The sequence below is a fragment of the Panulirus ornatus genome, chromosome 14, assembly GCF_036320965.1.
Source record: "Panulirus ornatus isolate Po-2019 chromosome 14, ASM3632096v1, whole genome shotgun sequence".
In the NCBI taxonomy this organism is placed as follows: Eukaryota; Metazoa; Arthropoda; class Malacostraca; order Decapoda; family Palinuridae; genus Panulirus; species Panulirus ornatus.
This window is the reverse complement of record NC_092237.1, coordinates 62,449,133-62,469,410: the sequence shown is the minus strand read 5'-3', so window position 1 is coordinate 62,469,410 and position 20,278 is coordinate 62,449,133. Positions and strand designations below refer to the sequence as shown.

At 37.4% G+C, this 20,278-nt stretch overlaps 1 protein-coding gene across 1 annotated transcript; it reads right to left on the bottom strand.

Moving 5' to 3' along the window:
- Nucleotides 1–581: 581 nt before the first annotated feature.
- ScsbetaA (Succinyl-coenzyme A synthetase beta subunit, ADP-forming) lies at nt 582–20,057 on the bottom strand. The gene is made up of 9 exons (XM_071670124.1): nt 19,900–20,057; nt 14,663–14,931; nt 11,496–11,658; nt 9,734–9,836; nt 7,963–8,124; nt 5,497–5,640; nt 3,876–4,036; nt 1,659–1,778; nt 582–1,236 (listed from the first exon to the last, which is right to left on the bottom strand). The coding sequence occupies exons 1-9, from the start codon at nt 19,963–19,965 to the stop codon at nt 1,072–1,074; spliced, it is 1,353 nt and encodes a 450-aa protein (XP_071526225.1). The 5' UTR covers nt 19,966–20,057; the 3' UTR covers nt 582–1,071.
- Nucleotides 20,058–20,278: the final 221 nt, after the last annotated feature.

Here is a 20,278-nt window from a genome sequence, read left to right as displayed (position 1 = left end):
CAAGGAGGGGAGGGTTTCCAGCCCCCTGCTCCCGTCCCCTTTAGTCGCCTTCTACGACACGTGAAGAATGCGTGGGAAGTATTCTTTCTCCCCTATCCCCAAGGATAGACAGATAAATTAGTTTGAGTTAGGGAAGACAATTCTATGGGGGAGCTGTGTAAAAGTGGCATTACTAACTCAAAAAGCTTCTTTCAGGCAAAATGCGAACAAATGGATGCTTATGTGTCATGATTAGTGTGCACACAGTATTAAACACATCTGAAACTTTATCATACTGTTTCTATCTCCAGACTTGCTTCCTCCTCACTATAATATGCCAGTCAGTTTAAATGAACCTCATGTTTGACAATGGCACACTGTTGTTCAACAAGTGTTAATATAACGACTAACACCAACTAGACTAGCTTTAATAAAAGCTTAGTCCTAAACCATCACTGTTTTTTATATTTTCTATTTGCTTACCTTGCTGTACTCTTTAATATTGCATTCCTATCCCTTCAAAATATCTGCAAGAGAACTTTTCACAATTTTCAAGTTCTAGCACACTCTAAAACACAATTTGGTTAAAAAAGAGGTCATCCTCCAGTTTTGCCACTGCCTTGGACTGTTCATTTATTTCCTTTTTTTTTTCTCTTTCTTCTTAACCTTGTCTCATAACTTGTCCCATAGAATCTGATTCTAAACCACAATCCTAAAGACCAAGTCATGACACAAGGCTTAATAGTATATATCTTATACAATGTATTCATAAATCATACATTTGCACATCTAAGACAGCTTCTAATATTTAAAAAAGAAAAGGTTAGTTAAGAAATAAATATATATATATTACGCAAATTTACATATTTTACAATGAAATTCAGTTAATTCTACCAGTGAAGGTTAAGAGGATAAGAGTAAATGTTTACTAACAACAAGACATAAGCTTGATCATCCTGGTACAGCAGAAGTGTAACTTTAAAATGAACTGAAATTTTTCTAATGGACAGGTAACACTGGTACTCAAAATTCATATTTCTTTACAAAGACTGTACACTTATCGAAAGACCTGGAAATCTCTGAACAACTACCTTACACAGGAATTTCAAACTTAACGTCAATATTAGCAGCTTTAGCAAGAGTAACAATATTTGACAACTTAACAACCATCTTTGCTGCATCATCAAGATTGTCACAGGGTAAAATTCTGAGGTTGGACATTGCAATGAGTGCTTTTGCATCATCTACGTTGGTGCCCTGCAAATGAAAAATAGACATTATACCAAAAAGAATTTCCAAATATTTCATGTGAATGTATATGTTTTGCTGAATGAAGTGCACTCAAACCCACTCTGAGTGTGCAAAAGAAGGCCAAATAAATGGAAAGAGAGAGTGTAAAACTACTCGCCAATACTCTGAAAAAAATTTCCAGCAATGAAAATGGGTAGCTCATACACAAGCATATCCAAAAAATTGGGTTCTTGACACTCTCAAATCATTTAACTGCAAAGACACAATTGACACACTGGACTAGATGTCACATAACTGTTTCCACTTGAAAATTAGCTTGAACTTGAAAATGACTGATTTTCATTGAATAAGGAGCTACCATACACAAAATAATATGAATGGAATGATAAGTACGTTGTTTAAGTACAATAAAGTAACTCAAACATTACCTGAAGTCGTACCACAATGGGAATCTTGAGAGAGAGTTCCTCAGCTGCTGCAATGATACCCTGAGCAATGACATCACAACGCATGATGCCACCAAAAATGTTTACCATTATTGCATGAACCTGAAATGGGAAATAAACATAATTCTTGAAAAAAATCTGAATGACCGTCATAGGGTTTAACAAAAACTCTAATCACAAGCTGTTATGAAAAGAAAGAATCATGGTACACAAATAAATGTAAAAATGGAAAGACACAAACTTACCTTCTGTTAATATGAACATCAATTCCAATTCAAACTTTTATTCTTTTCACAACTGAGCATGGTAGCACCAGCAACACATTATTGAGCCTTCAAAGAAAAAAAATCCTTGCTTGGCTCCTTTTAGGAAGTGATAATACTATACAGAAGGGGAAATCCAAACAACCTTCTCACCCTTCATAGTTGCCTTATCCTGGGATAGCACATACTCATATTATGTATATAGATTTACTGACAAGTAAAAATCCACATAACCAAATACTTTTATACAATCAACTTTTCTACCTTCACCAGGTGGAGTCAAAAGGAGATAAATGAACAAGGAGGGACTACCTCTTTCCCAAATGCTTCCCTCAGTGTTGCTCCCATTTGATCTTCTGTTCTTCTCACACCATTCATGTCCTTTCAAACATTTTCTTATTTTCCCAGAGGTTTATCAATACTACCTCATCAATTTTTGCCCTCTTTCTTAGCTCTCATACTTTTCTGTTTTGTGCTCCTCACAATCATTCACACTCCTTCACTGCAGATACTTTTTATACACCTCTTTTTTTTTTTTTTTTTTCCGGTCTCCCACGTTTGCGAGGTAGTGCAAGGAAACAGATGAAAGAAATGGCCCAACCTACCCCCATACACATGTATATACATACGTCCACACACGCAAATATACATACCTACACAGCTTTCCATGGTTTACCCCAGACGCTTCACATGCCTTGATTCAATCCACTGACAGCACGTCAACCCCGGTATACCACCTCGCTCCAATTCACTCTATTCCTTGCCCTCCTTTCACCCTCCTGCATGTTCAGGCCCCGATCACACAAAATCTTTTTCACTTCATCTTTCCACCTCCAATTTGGTCTCCCTCTTCTCCTCGTTCCCTCCACCTCCGACACATATATCCTCTTGGTCAATCTTTCCTCACTCATTCTCTCCATGTGCCCAAACCATTTCAAAACACCCTCTTCTGCTCTCTCAACCACGCTCTTTTTATTTCCACACATCTCTCTTACCCTTACGTTACTTACTCGATCAAACCACCTCACACCACACATTGTCCTCAAACATCTCATTTCCAGCACATCCATCCTCCTGCGCACAACTCTATCCATAGCCCACGCCTCGCAACCATACAACATTGTTGGAACCACTATTCCTTCAAACATACCCATTTTTGCTTTCCGAGATAATGTTCTCGACTTCCACACATTCTTCAAGGCTCCCAGAATTTTCGCCCCCTCCCCCACCCAAATATCCACTTCCGCTTACATGGTTCCATCCGCTGCCAGATCCACTCCCAGATATCTAAAACACTTCACTTCCTCCAGTTTTTCTCCATTCAAACTCACCTCCCAACAGACTTGACCCTCAACCCTACTGTACCTAATAACCTTGCTCTTATTCACATTTACTCTTAACTTTCTTCTTTCACACACTTTACCAAACTCAGTCACCAGCTTCTGCAGTTTCTCACATGAATCAGCCACCAGCGCTGTATCATCAGCGAACAACAACTGACTCACCTCCCAAGCTCTCTCATCCCCAACAGACTTCATACTTGCCCCTCTTTATCATTACAAATAAAGCTATCTTATCCATCAATCAGTACCCTTTCTCACATATCCACATCCCATCTTCCCTTGACATACTTTTCAGCTTAACATGTAGGCAACGTTTCCCTAACTACGATCCACCCCATCCCACAGCCCTTATTTCATTTACTCCCAGTCTGTGACATTGTTCACTTAACTTTTCTTGGTACTCTTGCACACACTCACATAGTGTATAAATATATGCTATGTAAATACATCATTCTGTGTTTAAGAATAAACTGTCATATAAAGATAGCCAATACAATGGAACAATGATTCACTCACTGCTCTAAAAAATAAAGACAAATATTCCCTCTGACAAAACTAATTTGTTTTTCCAACAATAATTTTTGTGACCTTACATTTGGGTCTGCAGTAATGATCTTGAAGGCCTCTTTGACTTGTTCTGCTGTAGCACCCCCACCAACATCTAGGAAATCTGCAGGAGATCCACCATGAAGCTTAATGATGTCCATTGTGGCCATGGCCAGGCCAGCACCATTTACCAAACAACCAATGCTGCCTGAGAATGTACCAAATTTGCTCAAATCAAAGATATTTTTCAATTAAGAAAATCTTTCATATGTTTATTATTTCCTGAGTGAGCGATATAGTGCTAAGAAGAGACGATATACCCTTTGATGAAAAAATACTCACTTAGCTCTCTCCTGTTCCTTCTTTTGGAAAGTAATAAAGAAGGAAAGAGTTCCAGCACCCTGCTCCTGCCCCTATTAGCCGCCATCTACACATGATATGAAGGAGTTATATGGGCAGTATTCCTTTTCCCCTACCCCTAGGGATAATCATGAAAATATGTCTGAATACTCACAAACTACTGAAGATTCCCAGACTCTTCATAGCAACACTGATTTACTTTCAAAACTTAGAACCATCATACTTTCCAGTAAATGTTGATGGTTTTATTTTCTTGTGGTTTATTTTCATCAAATCCATACTACAGCCATACCTTCGCATGATTCAACAGATAATGACATGAACCATTAGATAATGACATTGAACCAAATCTGTATCTTTCAACATTCCAATTTACTTTTACTTTTTGCTATGATTTTTTTATTTCCCCTAAATAACATTGTTCTTTGTGTATACTTGCTGTGGCAATAATCAGTACCTCTAATACTGCAAGCAGTTAGTGATTCACTCATAACAAGCTGATTTTAAAATTAGCCTTTTAAACTACTAAGGCCATTGGAGATTAGGCTGAGCTCCACCACATTCAAGTGCTGCTTATAGGTTAAACACCAACAGTTGTGGACTGGTAAATGATGTATACTCTTCCGAGTGCAAGAAACAGCAAACCTAATAAACATAGATAAAACACATATTTGTGTATAATACTCTTATGAAAAATCATCATATTCCTCAATCTCCATAGTCAGTAACGCATTCTCATGGACTAATCTTTGTTCAAGAGAACTCAACCATCAGGGAGCTCTATCTTCAACTCAGACTCGGCCTCTTGTCTGTCATCATTCTAGGAGCAGAAAATTATGATAACTTCTTAATCCACAGATAATATTCATTTGCATTTTCATTCAGGTGTATGCTGCTTCTTACAACATAGAAATGAACGGATAACATCATTTTACCCTGATTTTCTTACTTGGAAAGGCTAAATCCATACCTATTTGATGAAAGAATAATCATCACCAACTTACAATAGTCATATCTAAAATATCTATGCTAATTAACCCTTTCCTACATTCTGATGTGGAACATGCAGAAGGAGTAGCAGAATATAAACCAGAGTATAGAGTATTTAGGTGGATGAACTTATAAAATGGGAAGCATGTTCAGAAAAACCAAAGGTACCTACACGGATGAAGTAAAAGAGTACATGAATCACTAATGAAAAGACATTAAGTGAAATCTGTGCAAATTACATAAAAAATAATAGATGAATTAATGATTATGAACACAGTAGTTACAGGATAATGAAACAAACACTGATGGAAAACGAACCATCAAGAGCAATATAGTTCAAATTGTATCTTGAAGCCTCAACTTCTTTAGGATCTTCTTGTGACCAATCACGTTCTGCAAAAATGTCTTGCTGACGAAATTCGGCATTGTCATCAAATCTCATCTTGGCATCAAGGGCATACACTATAGAGAAGGAAAAAAATAGTTTTGAGAAACACTTTTAAACATAAACCATGGCATTTTAATAGTAAAAAAAAATTTGTCTGCAACAACTTAAAACTATACAATGAACATGTTAAACTGACTACCTTACTGAGGTGGGAAAGATAACCCAGTATGGAAAACAGAATCTCCATTTGCTTCTCCTACATGAGCAAGGGAACATTAGGAGCATAATAACAGTAGCCTCACTTGCACACATCCACTCTCTAGCAGTCATGTGTACTGTAACGCTCACACACAAAAAAGAAGGCAACGCTCAACGGTATTGCTTGTAATACCACTCCGAAAATGTTACCTATTGCCAAAGGTGATTATCAATTCTACACCATGGCTAATGTGGGTGAAATAAGGAGAAACTAAAATTTAAAACTGAAAGTCAATATAGACTAAATGATAAGCAAATACGAGACAACAACCCAGTGACACTAATGCACAGCACAGGTCTGTGACCAAAGGGAAGGATGGGGGTGTCAGGAAGGGCACACCCCTTAGAACACATACTGCCCTCTCTCATATCTAATGAAGATGCTTATATCACATTAATATGCCTATACAAAAATCCAATATGAAAAATGGCTCATGGTCATTTATATTTTTTTTCTATAACTGTAATGAAACTAGAGCCTAACTTCCACAGCAAAGCCCTACAGACTATCCCATGGTTTAACATGATTGCTTCATATGCTCTCGTTCTGCTGAAAGATCACATCAGTCCTTGCCACTGTTACCTATGCATGCCTTTCACTCTCCTGAATGTTCCAGCTCTAATGCACAAAGCCTCCTAATTTCTTCTTGTTTTTCTCCTTCGCTTTTCCAGTTCTAACATGTAGATCCACAAGGTAAGTCTCACCACACTACTCACTGCCCTTTCTTACATACCCACATCCCATCTTCCAAATATGCACTCCACCTGCACATGTACGCACTACTTCCCCATAATATCTTCCACTTTATTTATTATACTTAAACGCTGTCTCCCGCGTCTGCAAGGTAGCGCAAGGAAACAGACGAAGAATGGTCCAACCCACCCACAAACACATGTACATACATAAATGCCCACACACACAAATACATACAAATACACATACATTTTCTTTCATTTATTATACTTAACCGCCATCTCCTGCGTTAGCAAGGTAGCACAAGGAAACAGACAAGGAATGGCCCAACCCACCCACATACACATGTATATACATAAATGCCCACACACGCACATATACATTTCAACACATATATACTTATACAGACACAGACATATACATATACACACATGTACATATCCATACTTGCTCCCTTCATCCTTTCCGTCACCATCCTGCCACACAAAATAACATCCCCCCCTTCAACAAGGCAGCACCAGGAACAGACAAAAAAAGGCCACATTCATTCACACAGTCCCTAGCTGTCATGTGTACTGCACCGAAACCACAGCTCCCTTTCCACATCCAGGCCCAAGAGATCTTTCCATGGTTTACCCCAGACACTTCACATGCCCTGGCTCAATCCACTGACAGCACGTCGACCCTGGTATATCACACTGCTCCAATTCATTCTATTCCTTGCACACCTTTCACCCTCTTGTATGTTCAGGCCCTGATCCCTCAAGATCTTTTTCACTCCATCCTTCCACCTCCAATCTGGTCTCCCGCTTCTCCTTCTCTCCACCTCTGACATACATACTCTTTGTCAATCTCTCCTCACTCATTCTCTCCATGTGTCAAAGCCATTTCAACAGACCCTCTTTTGCTCTCTCGACCACATTCTCTTTATTACCACACATCTCTCTTACCCTTTCATTACTTGCTCGATCAAATCACCTCACACTACATATTGTCCTCAAACAATTCATATTCCACCACATTCACCCTACTCTGCACAATCTATCTATACCTCGTGCCTCACAACCATAAACATTTTTGGACTACTGTTCCTTCAAACATATCCATTTTTGCTCTCTGAGATAACGTTCTCGCCTTCCACACATTCTTCAACGCTCCCAGAACCTTCGCTCCCTCCCCCACCCTGTGACTCACTTCCACTTTCATGGTTTCATCTACTGCTAAGTCCACTCCTAGATATCTAAAACACTTCACTTCCTCCATTCTTTCTCCATTCAAACTTACCTCCCAATCAACTTTTATCATTATTATTATCACTTTGCTTTGTTGCTGTCTCCCAATTAACTTACTAAGTAATAAAGTCAATCACCATTTAGAAAAGACCTATCTAAAGTAAAACTACTTCAAACAATATAAAACTAAGGCCACTTTTTTATTCACTTACTCTTGCCATAGGTATCCTCAGCATAAGGGTTTATCTCAATTAATGAAGCATCAAAGTTGATGAATGCATTATATATAGACTTAATAACAGCTACCGTTTCTTCCATTCGTGTCTCAAGGCCAAGCATTCTTGCAAGATTCTGTGCCTTTTCATCAGTCACACCTGAAAATTTGAAGCAATTCATAAGCATGAATGAGTGATCCATGCAGAATAATAAACATTACACATAATATATCTAATTTCCAAACAGTCCACCTTGTTCACAAATGAACCTCTGATAAAGAAAAATGCAAAATAATCAGGCATAGTATGTCACTGTATCCACTTAGGAGTACATTGCACACGTTATCATATTTCATTATAACTATGCATATATCAGCCATCTTGATTCCACACTGATTAAAAACTAATAATCGTATCTCAAAGAAATTCCAATTCATTATGAGACAAAATATCATACCACTCTTGTGACAATATCATAAATATATCAAAAATCAATACAGCAAAGCATAAAATACAAGGAACAGAATCTTGTTATAACTACTGCAATGGTAGTTAAACTGTACTTCCAATAAAAAACAAACATTATCTGATATATTTCTTGTTTTAAGATGTAATTGCCTTCTTGCATTGTTCTGTGTTTTCAAGTTCTGTTACACATTTCCTGCAGAATTCCAGTAATGCCACAAATAAAAATGTCTATTGCAATGCATAGGCAGAGAATCCTTGACTACATTTACATAACTGGCATGAAAGAAAAACTAGTTAATGCCTCGCCCCAATCTCTCACCACTTCTTCCACTTACCTAGGATTTTTTCCCACTATTTTGATGCTGAAAGCAAAGAAATTAACTTATCATACATAGCTGCCTTATGCGTTATGCAACTGATCCCAAATCATTCCTGACGTCTTTATGTAAAGTATTTATTTATTTTATTTATTATTTATTTTGCTTTGTCGCTGTCTCCTGCGTTAGCGAGGTAGCGCAAGGAAACAGACGAAAAATTTTTCTCTATATGCAACTCCTCTGTGGTCTACCCACCCTCCATGTTCTTTCATCAATACATTTCTTGACCAATCCATCACTGGAAATATGTTCTACATGACTGCACAATACTAATATAACAGCTTCCAAATGATTTCACACCTAACATACCTCTCACATTGTTCCAAATTCTGACTACTCTCCTAATTCTATCTATGTTATGGAGATAAAAACTCTTTGCTGTTACTATATCTGATCTCCACTGGCCTAAAAACTTGAATTTCACATACATGAGCTTTTAGAGCAACAATTTTTCACTCTTACATTCTCCAGTCACTCTATGATATGCCTTTTCAAACTTAATAAATGTTACATATATTTTCTTCTTTTTCTATAACTTCTTATCACTAGTCTACCTCCAAACATTACCTCTTCAGAACTTTTTACGTCAACCTTGTTCCTCACTTACAAGTCGGTTCACCAATCTTTTTAACAAGAGTAATCACTGTTTTACCAAAAGTCTTGCTAGCTGTGCAAAGGAAACTTATTCTCATATAATTTTCTGTGATTTCAATCAAGTGGGAGGAAGATTTAAGCCATCATTCAATTTTCATATATCAAAATGAACAACATGCATTTCACTCATAGCACAAGATCAATGACTATTGTAATGACAAGGATAAAAAGTTTGATGAAATCTGATTTTTTGATGTACAGAAAGTTTGTTTTGTACACGTATACTGCATAAATGTAGATCTAAACAGCATCATACCAACGATGCTTACCTTCTACAATATCTATAGGAACCTTAACAATGGCCTCAGGATCCTCTTCTGCCACTTCTTCAATGTTGATACCACCCTGGGCTGATGCAATAATAACAGGACCCTAATAAAAAAAATACATATATATAATATACATGTTTATCCTCACTTGCTTATCTGCCTCAATTACACTACATATATACTTAGGGGATAGGGGATTAAGAATACCTCCCACGTATCCCCTGCGTGTCGTAGAAGGCGACTAAAAGGGGAGGGAGCAGGGGGCTGGAAATCCTCCACTCTCGTTTTTTTTTTTTTCCAAAAGAAGGAACAGAGGGGGCCAGGTGAGGATATTCCAAAAAAGGCCCAGTCCTCTGTTCTTAACGCTACCTCGCTAACGCAGGAAATGGCGAATAGTTTAAAAGAAAAAGAAAGATATACTTAGTCTAAAACTCTGTTCAGGATGCCTTTAAACTCAGTCCAACTGAAGTAACATATACGACATACATTTTTTTTTTTTCAAACTATTCGCCATTTCCCGCATTAGCAAGGTAGCGTTAAGAACAGAGGACTGGGCCTCTGAGGAAATATCCTCACCTGGCCCCCTTCTCTGTTCCTTCTTTTGGAAAATTGAAAAAAAAAAAAAAAAAAAAAAAAAAAGGGGAGGATTTCCAGCCCCCCGCTCCCTCCCCTTTTAGTCACCTTCTACGACACGCAGGGAATACGTGGGAAGTATTCTTTCTCCCCTATCCCCAGGGATAAAATACATACTGGCATATATTTTGGTTCTAAAGGGGTAATAAACACAATACAAATATCATAAGTGAAGAGAAATCCAAGTGTTAAATGTGGTGATGTTACCCATCTTTAAAATAAAATGCATTGTGCACATTCAACTCTAATGAGGTATCTCCAAATATAATTCAGCACTAATGAATAAGAATTTTTTGATAAAGCATATATTTTAATATTATAATATTCTAATAAAAATTATCAGAATTCAAATTTCCAAAGTAACCTTTATTCAACACTACTGGAATCCTGCATTTTCAAATCACAGACAGAAAAAAAAAATCTGAAATGTGCTATACAAGAAAACTGGCATCTGTTTATTGACAACAAATCACTGTGTAGCAGTGCTCCCATTTTTGTTCAGGTATATGGCTGCCAGTTAAGCTTAAATTGTTCGCCATTTACACAATATTGTTTATAGTCTAATAATATCAGAATTTCATGGAAGAGATATTCATAGTTGTTTGAGAAATGCAATATGGGATGTACTCATGTACAGGAAGATACCAAAAAGCTTAGAAGATGAATGAAGCATGCCTAAGACAGGCAAAGTTAACTGCCCTAGCAGTGGTGAACAAATTGCATGGACAGGCAAAGTTAACTGCCCTGGCAGTGATGAGCAACTGACAGGACAGGCAAAGTTAACTTCCCTAGCAGTAAGGACCTAAAACATGTGCCGAAGATACACCACAAGCTTCACAGATACTATTCTTGATGTCAGGCCCTGTAATCATCTCCCTACCCAGTATTTCCTTCCCATTAAGATATTCCAGTTACCTGTACTTGTTTTCACAATTTGACTACAGTTTGAAATATACTTAACTGCAGCTAATAAAACAAGAGCAACTTGTGGATTATTCAAAAACTCGTGTCCAGGTAGACACCAAACATTAATGTTATCTGGAGGGGCAAATTCTAATACCAATTTTATGTACAGTCAAGCTTGTATCTAAGAAAGCCTTTAATAAGTGCTTTCTTACTCTACACTTACAGCAAATGAACGCTCCATCATGATTGCAATGTAGAACTCACGACGTGGGAACTTGCGTTCACACACCATCACCTTGTTACATGGTATTCCTTTCACTCCAGTCTGTTTGGTAACGAGCATATCGCCAATCATTTTTGACGCCACATCTCCAGCTTCTTCTGCCCTGTTTAGAATTTAAGTATTCATTATCTGTATGACAAAAACTGCTGTTCCACACTCATGAACTAAAGTACATTCATACTAAGTGATGTATTTAGATTCTCTAGGTTTTCTCTTTATAGAACATATCTATTAATGGCTGACTTATGTTTGATACAGCTAATGCAAACAACTAGAAGGGAGTTCCATGGAAAACCTGTGCCAACTGTCCTCCAGTATGATTATCAGGATGAGATAATGTGTTGATAAATCATATGTAAAATATCAAAGCAGTTATATTAAGTCTGCAAATAACAACCCACTGCAAGTTCTAGGTTAAACCTTTCTATAATGGACATAACACAGGTAAATATCCAACTCAGGTTATATATCTTATGTCAGTTAATTGCTGAGAAACAACTGTACAATCATTAATATATGATTTAGACTTTTCAAATTATGCTCTTAGTCAATTCAAAGCTTATCTTTAAGTTGGAGACTATTCATTGACAAAAGCCCTAATCTAGGTTAGGTCTAACACAAATTAGCTTTTTAGGCAGGCCTTAAACATAGCTTTAATCACTTTTGGGTTCAGGTCAAAGGCCAACTTCATTACCATCTTCATCAAACTGTTACTTTCATTACATCCATAACTTTATTACATTATCAAATCTAGTCCACCCAAAGCTTACTTGTACCCCTATCTTCACTACACACTCAACCTTGTTACATCCTATTCTTCCCAACACCCATTATGAGGCAGGTCAAATGACACCATCATACCCTCAATACCAATGACTTCTGACCTAACCACTACTGGTAAGGTTAAAGGTTGTCTTCCCAATACCCTTGATAACATTGATCTTTGACCTAATCCTTATGGATACGGTTAAAAGTCATATTCACTTAATTCTCACCTTTACTACATCCTTATTAGTCTGTCATCTATATTCAATACACCAACATCATGTGAAAGGCCATCTTCACTAAACAAATATTCTTACTCTATACTTATCTTCAGTACATCATCTTCACAACACCTTTATAAACCAAGTCAAAAGCCATCTCCACTATACCCTTATCTTCACAACCTTCTAATACCAATGACCTTTGACCATTATGGATAAAGTCAAAGACTATCTCTCTTGAAACCTCTTCACTACACTATCAAAGCTTGTAAGCTCTAATCTTATACTTAAAGACACTTTAGAAAGCTCCCACTTGGGCTGCAGAACAGAAGCTAATTGTCTCCTCAAAAAGAGAGACAGAAGTTTCTCCAAATGAGGTCTGACAAATCAATACCAAAACCCATTGGTAGGGGATCCTACAAGGCATTTCCTTTATTAAGTAAAAGCATTACTAGACTTGATTCTGACATGACAAAAGCTAGAGAAGAACTTGCAACATTAGACGTGTCACTTTGAAGACAAAAGATTGTTCAAAGTTAGATTGAAAATATTTCCTGGCCAACTGGTACTGTCTTTGGGTACAGGGGGTAAATGTTTTATAAAAGCTCATTTGTAAAGTATTCCTCAAACCTCTGCTTGCAGTAGTGTTTTGAGAAAATCCACATTTATACAGCCTAGAATCCAAGTCATTGAGGTAGGGGTCCAGGAAGACAGTTATTCTAGTCCTGTAGAACCTGATGTATCAAACAGACATGGCACAGCTGAATGAGTCTCTGGCACCAAGGTTTCTGTCACACATGGGAGGTTACCAGCATTACTAAAACCCAAAACCCAGTTACTTTGAGAATAACTCTCCTAATATGATACTCTAAGGGAAAAGAATAAATCAAGTTCCAATAATTCCAGTCTGTGAATAGAGCATCTGCTGCAACTGCTTTCACATCGACAACTTGAGAAACATATACTGGAAGTAATGCATCAGTTCTGGCTGCAGATACAGCCACATGAGGTGCCATTCTTAAGGAAAGAATCCAACTCCAAGCCTTCTTTCCTACACACATCTCTGTTGACAGTGTTTCTAATCTCTACAGGGTATCTGCCTTGAAGAAAAAGGCCTCTGGACACAGCCAAGCATAGAATTTTGTTTCACTAACTTTAATAGTTTCCATTCATGAGGCATTGGAGAGCCACAGTACTGTCCATCAGGAAAAAAAAATCCATACCCTGGCTTTAGGATGTTCTAAATAAAAAATCATGGGCCTTACAGCTTTCCATTAGTATGAGAGGACATCTGTAACCCAAACCATGGGCCTAATAATGGTAGTCACATACTAGATACAAAGAATGCCAAAACCACAACAGAAGTCACTGGAGGTCTCCAAAGAGTGGGTTTCTCGAGTTTCTCTATATTGGTCAACCAAACTGATGATCAGAGATGTTCCAGGAAAAAAAGTGTTGAAAGATCTCTGCTTGATGCAGGAAAAAAAATGTTTACCCAGAAGGTAACCATTTTGAATTCAGCCTCGCTAATCAGGTGAACAGAGCTGTAAAATTAAACTAAACCAAAAGTTAGTCACAACTTACAACAAACCAAATCCAGGAAATGCTTCACAAGTTTGGTCATCACAGTTAAAGAAACACAAATTGTACTTGTGATGGTTCAGATGATGGCAACAAAGATGGTACTTGATATAAAAAAGCTGAGATACAAAAAAAAAAAAAGCAAAACATTAAGCTGCCCACCATGGAGGAGAGAAAGGTATAGGATGACAATCACAGCCTTCATGTATTAATTCAGTTGGATGTCAGCAGTGGTCAGTTCTTCTTAAAGATACAAGAAGCCAAGAAAGTCTGTTAGAAATGATGTTTAAGTAGCAGGGTGCAGGATATGTAGGACAAGCTAAGTGATGAAAAGGTGAATGCTGGCAGTGTCCATAAGTTTGAGCTTCTTGATCATCATGCTCAAAAGTTGGGCACCATGAATGTGAAACTCCCTCCTACCATAAAAATATATAATTGCATGCAATGATGCTGGGATGATAACGTAAAATCCTGCCTAAACTTCTGTAGTGATAGGCCACAAAAATAAAACAACATTGAAGATAACCAAATCATACTTACGAGTACACTAACTTGACGCCACCTTTAAAGCCACCCTTGAAGTTACCCTTTCCACGTCCACCAGTAAGCACCTGCGCCTTGACCACAACATCTGTAGAGTCTAATGACTTCCCAATTTCTACAGCTTCCTCTGCATCATGGGCAACGCCAAAACCAGGAACAGGAATACCAGATTTTTTCAAGAGGGTAAAGCTGACATGCTCATGAACATTCAAGTGACGCCTCTGTTGGGTACCACATAAGGGTCCTGCTGCTGCACTGCTCACAATCTGTTATATTCAAAGTATGGTCACTATGCAATTCTACAAGAAAAAATTCTACTGCATAATACAGAACACCAAACATTTTAGTTTTCATGTCATAAAGGAATATAAAACAGAAACTACAATGAAACTGAAGATCACATTGGTAGTAATCCCTACATGCAACAGAATATTGTGTATATGAAGTCCATATAATAAACTAACTAAAATAATCCTTGATAATTAAGTTTTAAGTTGCACTGTTAACAGGTGTATTTTTTTTTTTGATTGATGGTATTATCTGCACGAAAAAATCCTATAAGTATAATCATCAATTTAACAAAGCAGTGAAAAGTTTTTATCGAGGATGTAAGGCATGTGTACGTGTAGGAAGAGAGGAAAGTGATTGGCTTCTCAGTGAATGTAGATTTGCGGCAGGGGTGTGTGATGTCTCCATGGTTGTTTAATTTGTTTATGGATGGGGTTGTTAGGGAGGTGAATGCAAGAGTTTTGGAAAGAGGGGCAAGTATGAAGTCTGTTGGGGATGAGAGAGCTTGGGAAGTGAGTCAGTTGTTGTTCGCTGATGATACAGCGCTGGTGGCTGATTCATGTGAGAAACTGCAGAAGCTGGTGACTGAGTTTGGTAAAGTGTGTGGAAGAAGAAAGTTAAGAGTAAATGTGAATAAGAGCAAGGTTATTAGGTACAGTAGGGTTGAGGGTCAAGTCAATTGGGAGGTGAGTTTGAATGGAGAAAAACTGGAGGAAGTGAAGTGTTTTAGATATCTGGGAGTGGATCTGGCAGTGGATGGAACCATGGAAACGGAAGTGGATCATAGGGTGGGGGAGGGGGCGAAAATTCTGGGAGCCTTGAAGAATGTGTGGAAGTCGAGAACATTATCTTGGAAAGCAAAAATGGGTATGTTTGAAGGAATAGTGGTTCCAACAATGTTGTATGGTTGCGAGGCATGGGCTATGGATAGAGTTGTGCGCAGGAGGATGGATGTGCTGGAAATGAGATGTTTGAGGACAATGTGTGGTGTGAGGTGGTTTGATCGAGTAAGTAACGTAAGGGTAAGAGAGATGTGTGGAAATAAAAAGTGCGTGGTTGAGAGAGCAGAAGAGGGTGTTTTGAAATGGTTTGGGCACATGGAGAGAATGAGTGAGGAAAGATTGACCAAGAGGATATATGTGTCGGAGGTGGAGGGAACGAGGAGAAGAGGGAGACCAAATTGGAGGTGGAAAGATGGAGTGAAAAAGATTTTGTGTGATCGGGGCCTGAACATGCAGGAGGGTGAAAGGAGGGCAAGGAATAGAGTGAATTGGAGCGATGTGGTATACCGGGGTTGACGTGCTGTCAGTGGATTGAATCAAGGCATGTGAAGCGTCTGGGGTAAACCATGGAAAGCTGTGTAGGTATGTATATTTGCGTGTGTGGACGTATGTATATACATGTGTATGGGGGTGGGTTGGGCCATTTCTTTCGTCTGTTTCCTTGCGCTACCTTGCAAACGCGGGAGACAGCGACAAAAAAAAAAAAAAAAAATGCGGTACTAAAGTCAATATAAAGAAGAGCAAGGCTTGGCAGAAACCCAAATGAATAACACCTAGTTAGGTTGTAGTTTCCTTAGATGCAAACACTTGAACCTGTTGCCTAACCTACCAAGATTAGGGTATGGAAATGAAAGTTTGAAGATAAAATAAAGTGAAATACAACCTCTCAGATTATGGAAAAGGAATTCTAATCAATACCAAATTATTCTAACTCTCTCCTACATTTTTGGTGTTCCTGTAAGTCATCATAATGTTTTCTAATTATACTCCTCTAACATGTGCACTATCATTACAAAAACTAGTAATATTTGTTGCTTCAGTTCATGCACCCTACCCATTCCAATGTTCCTAAATATGTTAATGGTTGAAATATGGCTTATAAGAGTTTCCAAATTTTCATATCCTTATAAAGCTCTCCACAAGTTACATCTAATGAAACAATCCTCCTTCTCGCCATGGCAGAGTACTCAATCCCTAAATGGTGGGAGCCATCATATAACAATTCACGCAAGAGGTGAAGGTAATTTTTTGTTGCTTTTGCTCATGCTTCCTACCCATTACAATGTTTCCACATATCTCAAGCTTATACGAGTATGTCTAAATTTTCATATGCCTTATAAAGCTCTCCACAAGCTAAATCTAATAAGACAAACCTACTTCTCACCAAGACCAAGTAATTAGCCCTTAAACACTGTGAGCCATCATATGAGGATTTGCATAAAAGGCACAGGTAAACATCATACGAACACTTAGTTTCAGTTTTTTCAGAACAAATTGCCAATACTGTGCATTAACATGGTTGCTAAGTCTCTCTTGGTCACTCTAGACTCTTGTTTCAGTATTCATCCTTTCAAAATAATTCAGGCTTAAATAGATATGTAAAGAAATGTAAACGAATAAAAACGTTAACATGTAAAAATGATTAAATAGTAACCATAACATTGAGTCATTAAGGAATGTAAGTAACAAGGCAACCTTCTTCTGTAACTCGCTATCCCCACTGCTTCTACAAGGGGAATTATGCTTTACCTTCAGGGATATCTGATGGCCATACATGTTAGCTCGTTTGTTTCTACAACTTTATGTTTACATGTATTTCTTTCTTAACTGTGATCAAGAGTCAACCCTTTAGCTTCATGGCTCAAACTCTATCAAGATGATGGTTTTCCACTTGATGCAGGGGCTTAATTTTTGTCTCCATCATTCAAAAGACATGCTATTTCGCTGGCCCACAGGTATGATTCTGGCCAAACAATTACCAAATATAAAGCCATAAAATTCATTGTAATTACACTATTTCATGAAAATAGCATTAATTCAGTCATAATTCAAGAATATTTCATATCTATATAACTCTATGATAACTGCTATGGTATTTCATATATACTTTAGAACAGATCAATTCTTTACCATCTAATATTTTCATGGAATTTTAGCATCTTATGTGGAAACTAAATGGCCTTTTCATAACAGGGAACAAGTAAAAATGTCAAAATAATAATTTCTGTTTTTGCTGTAGAAATTACATCCCTGGAGAGCTACATGTGGAATCAAATTACACTGTGAAAGGACTAATAAACATTCGCTCGAGCTTTATCCCCTAACCTACAACTACCATGACCCTTCCTCCCTTGGCCAATCATCACTCACCAGGACCTCTACACATAACTTTAGTTATGTTGAATCACTTTTCATGCACATTCATTATTTTACAAGCACGTTTTACATTTTCTAATGTGAAATATAAAATTTTGTCCATATCATTTAAAACAGAACATAGTCTGCTATTTGAGGGTCAACAGAGACTTAAGTTATGACCAGGCTGGTTAGTTTGCTAAAAGCTTGGTAGTTAAACTATCGAGCTCAAAGTAGAAAAGCTGCATTACATTTATCTGCTACTTTTGCCAAGGCTACCTGATCGAAACCCTAGAAGGTAACTTCAAATGTTAACCTGCAGAGAGGGAGGTCATTCATTAAAAAAGTCAAATGCCTTAATTATAGCTTGTGACCTAAGAACACATGACTATTTCTTGTATCACTGACTGACTACACATCTGCAAATGCTGTACACAGAAAGTGATAACACATATATCCAAAGTACATTTACAAGCTTTCCTACCTGGGATCATCTGACTGTGTGGCAAAAATATCTGCCTAAATAATATCCTGTGATCTTTTTGCTTCTATCTGTTCTCTAGTTAGTCATTGATACAGCAACTCCTCCCTCTTATCAATAGTGGTGTCCCTCTGGGTTCTGTCTTATTTGCCCAACTTCCTCCTCTCCATTAATGAGCTGTCTTCAACCCCTATCCTGATCCACTTTTGTTAAGCTAATGATTCTAATCTATGCTCTTCAACTCACTTTCTTTACCATCCTCACTCCAATGTTATACTTGCTGTTTTACTTTTATTGAACAAATTCAATTTCTAAACATATTCCTTTCTACGAAAATCTCACCGTCTTCTTATTCAATTTCAAAACATCTCATTTCAACCTGTCTTTTACTGTCGAAAGCATTACATATATCTTTGTCAATATTTTCAATATCACCACATGCATATACATAAAACCTCATTTTCATGATGATAAGTATGTCCATTACGATAAGTTTGCTGACTGTAAGATGAAAGAGAGAGCAGTAACCATATGTGGTATAAAAAAAACTCATCTCAAATTTCTAGCAATGAAGCAGGTGCTATACATCTTTTTCTGGAACAAATAAGGTCATCGGTAAATGCATAATGCCACAGCAAAGAATTATATAAAATTTTGTGACAATCTACAAGCAAATTGAAAACTAGAATCTAATTTCTTATTTAGGTTACAATTCTAACATCTATCAGCATTACCTTTAATACTAGTCACAGATTTTCCTTAAACCATATAAACTGGCCTAATATGGCCACTTGTTTCAGGGTGGTAGGTGAAGAACCCCTGAAAATGTACAAGGCATTATTTTGATAAAAGTATCATTATCCTGAAAATCCAAAACAACAAATCAATGAACTAAATTTGTAGTCTGCGAACAATGGCTTATTTTAAAATACGATAATATAGCCATAATAAAATACGATCGCAACATTTTTGTACCCGTAGAAACAAAAATAAACCGGCGCAGGGAAGTAAAGAATTACTACAATAACTTACGCCAGACTTGGCAGCGACCAGTTATGGCCTTGGCACTATGAACATCTCGTTCACTGTGAACATTAAGCCTTATGTAAATTTTACTTGTTTTCTTCATTTTCTTATACATACGCACAAACAATTTTATTTCCATACCGTTGGAGCTCTAGAATAACGGGATTCACGAGATTAAAACATAACGCAAGAAATCGTCGTTCGTAGTTGTCATGACTAAATTCTATCGGAGAAATTGTCGAAGCATAATCTCACCTCACCAACCTTGAAACGTATTCTTGGAAGAAAGGAACAATACGGACCTGAATTCCTCTCCTAGCCAAGACTTTTTCGGCGAAGAGCGCTCCCCGAAACACTGACGCCGCCATGTTGCTCGGATCAGCTGAGCCGATACTAATAAGTAACTGGAATGGTCCCCAGCTAAAGTTGCTAAATACTTTCGCTAAAATCACAAACCTCTACATCATCTCCCGTTAAACTAATTTAATAAACTATAATCTGAATTACGAATTCAGTTAATGAGTCATTTAATTTTCCACTATCAGTCAAAGAAAGTTAACTAAAGACGCTTTCAAGAACTAATGTTTCTAAGTAATTTCTAATTCTACATTGGTAATAGTCCCGTTGTTCAATTCTTTGTTATTATTTTAAAACCATATAAAATTTGATTTTGTTTTTAAT

What these genes read in the sequence shown, in the direction of transcription:
- ScsbetaA (XM_071670124.1), bottom strand. Translation starts at nt 19,965, where the DNA reads ATGGCGGCGTCAGTGTTTCGGGGAGCGCTCTTCGCCGAAAAAGTCTTG. An exon ending in TGAGGATACCTATGGCAAGA is followed by an intron (nt 5,641 to 7,962) that starts GTAAGTGAATAA and finishes CCTTCTCTATAG; the next exon opens with TGTATGCCCTTGATGCCAAG. An exon ending in GAACTATATTGCTCTTGATG is followed by an intron (nt 4,037 to 5,496) that starts GTTCGTTTTCCA and finishes GTACATTCTCAG; the next exon opens with GCAGCATTGGTTGTTTGGTA.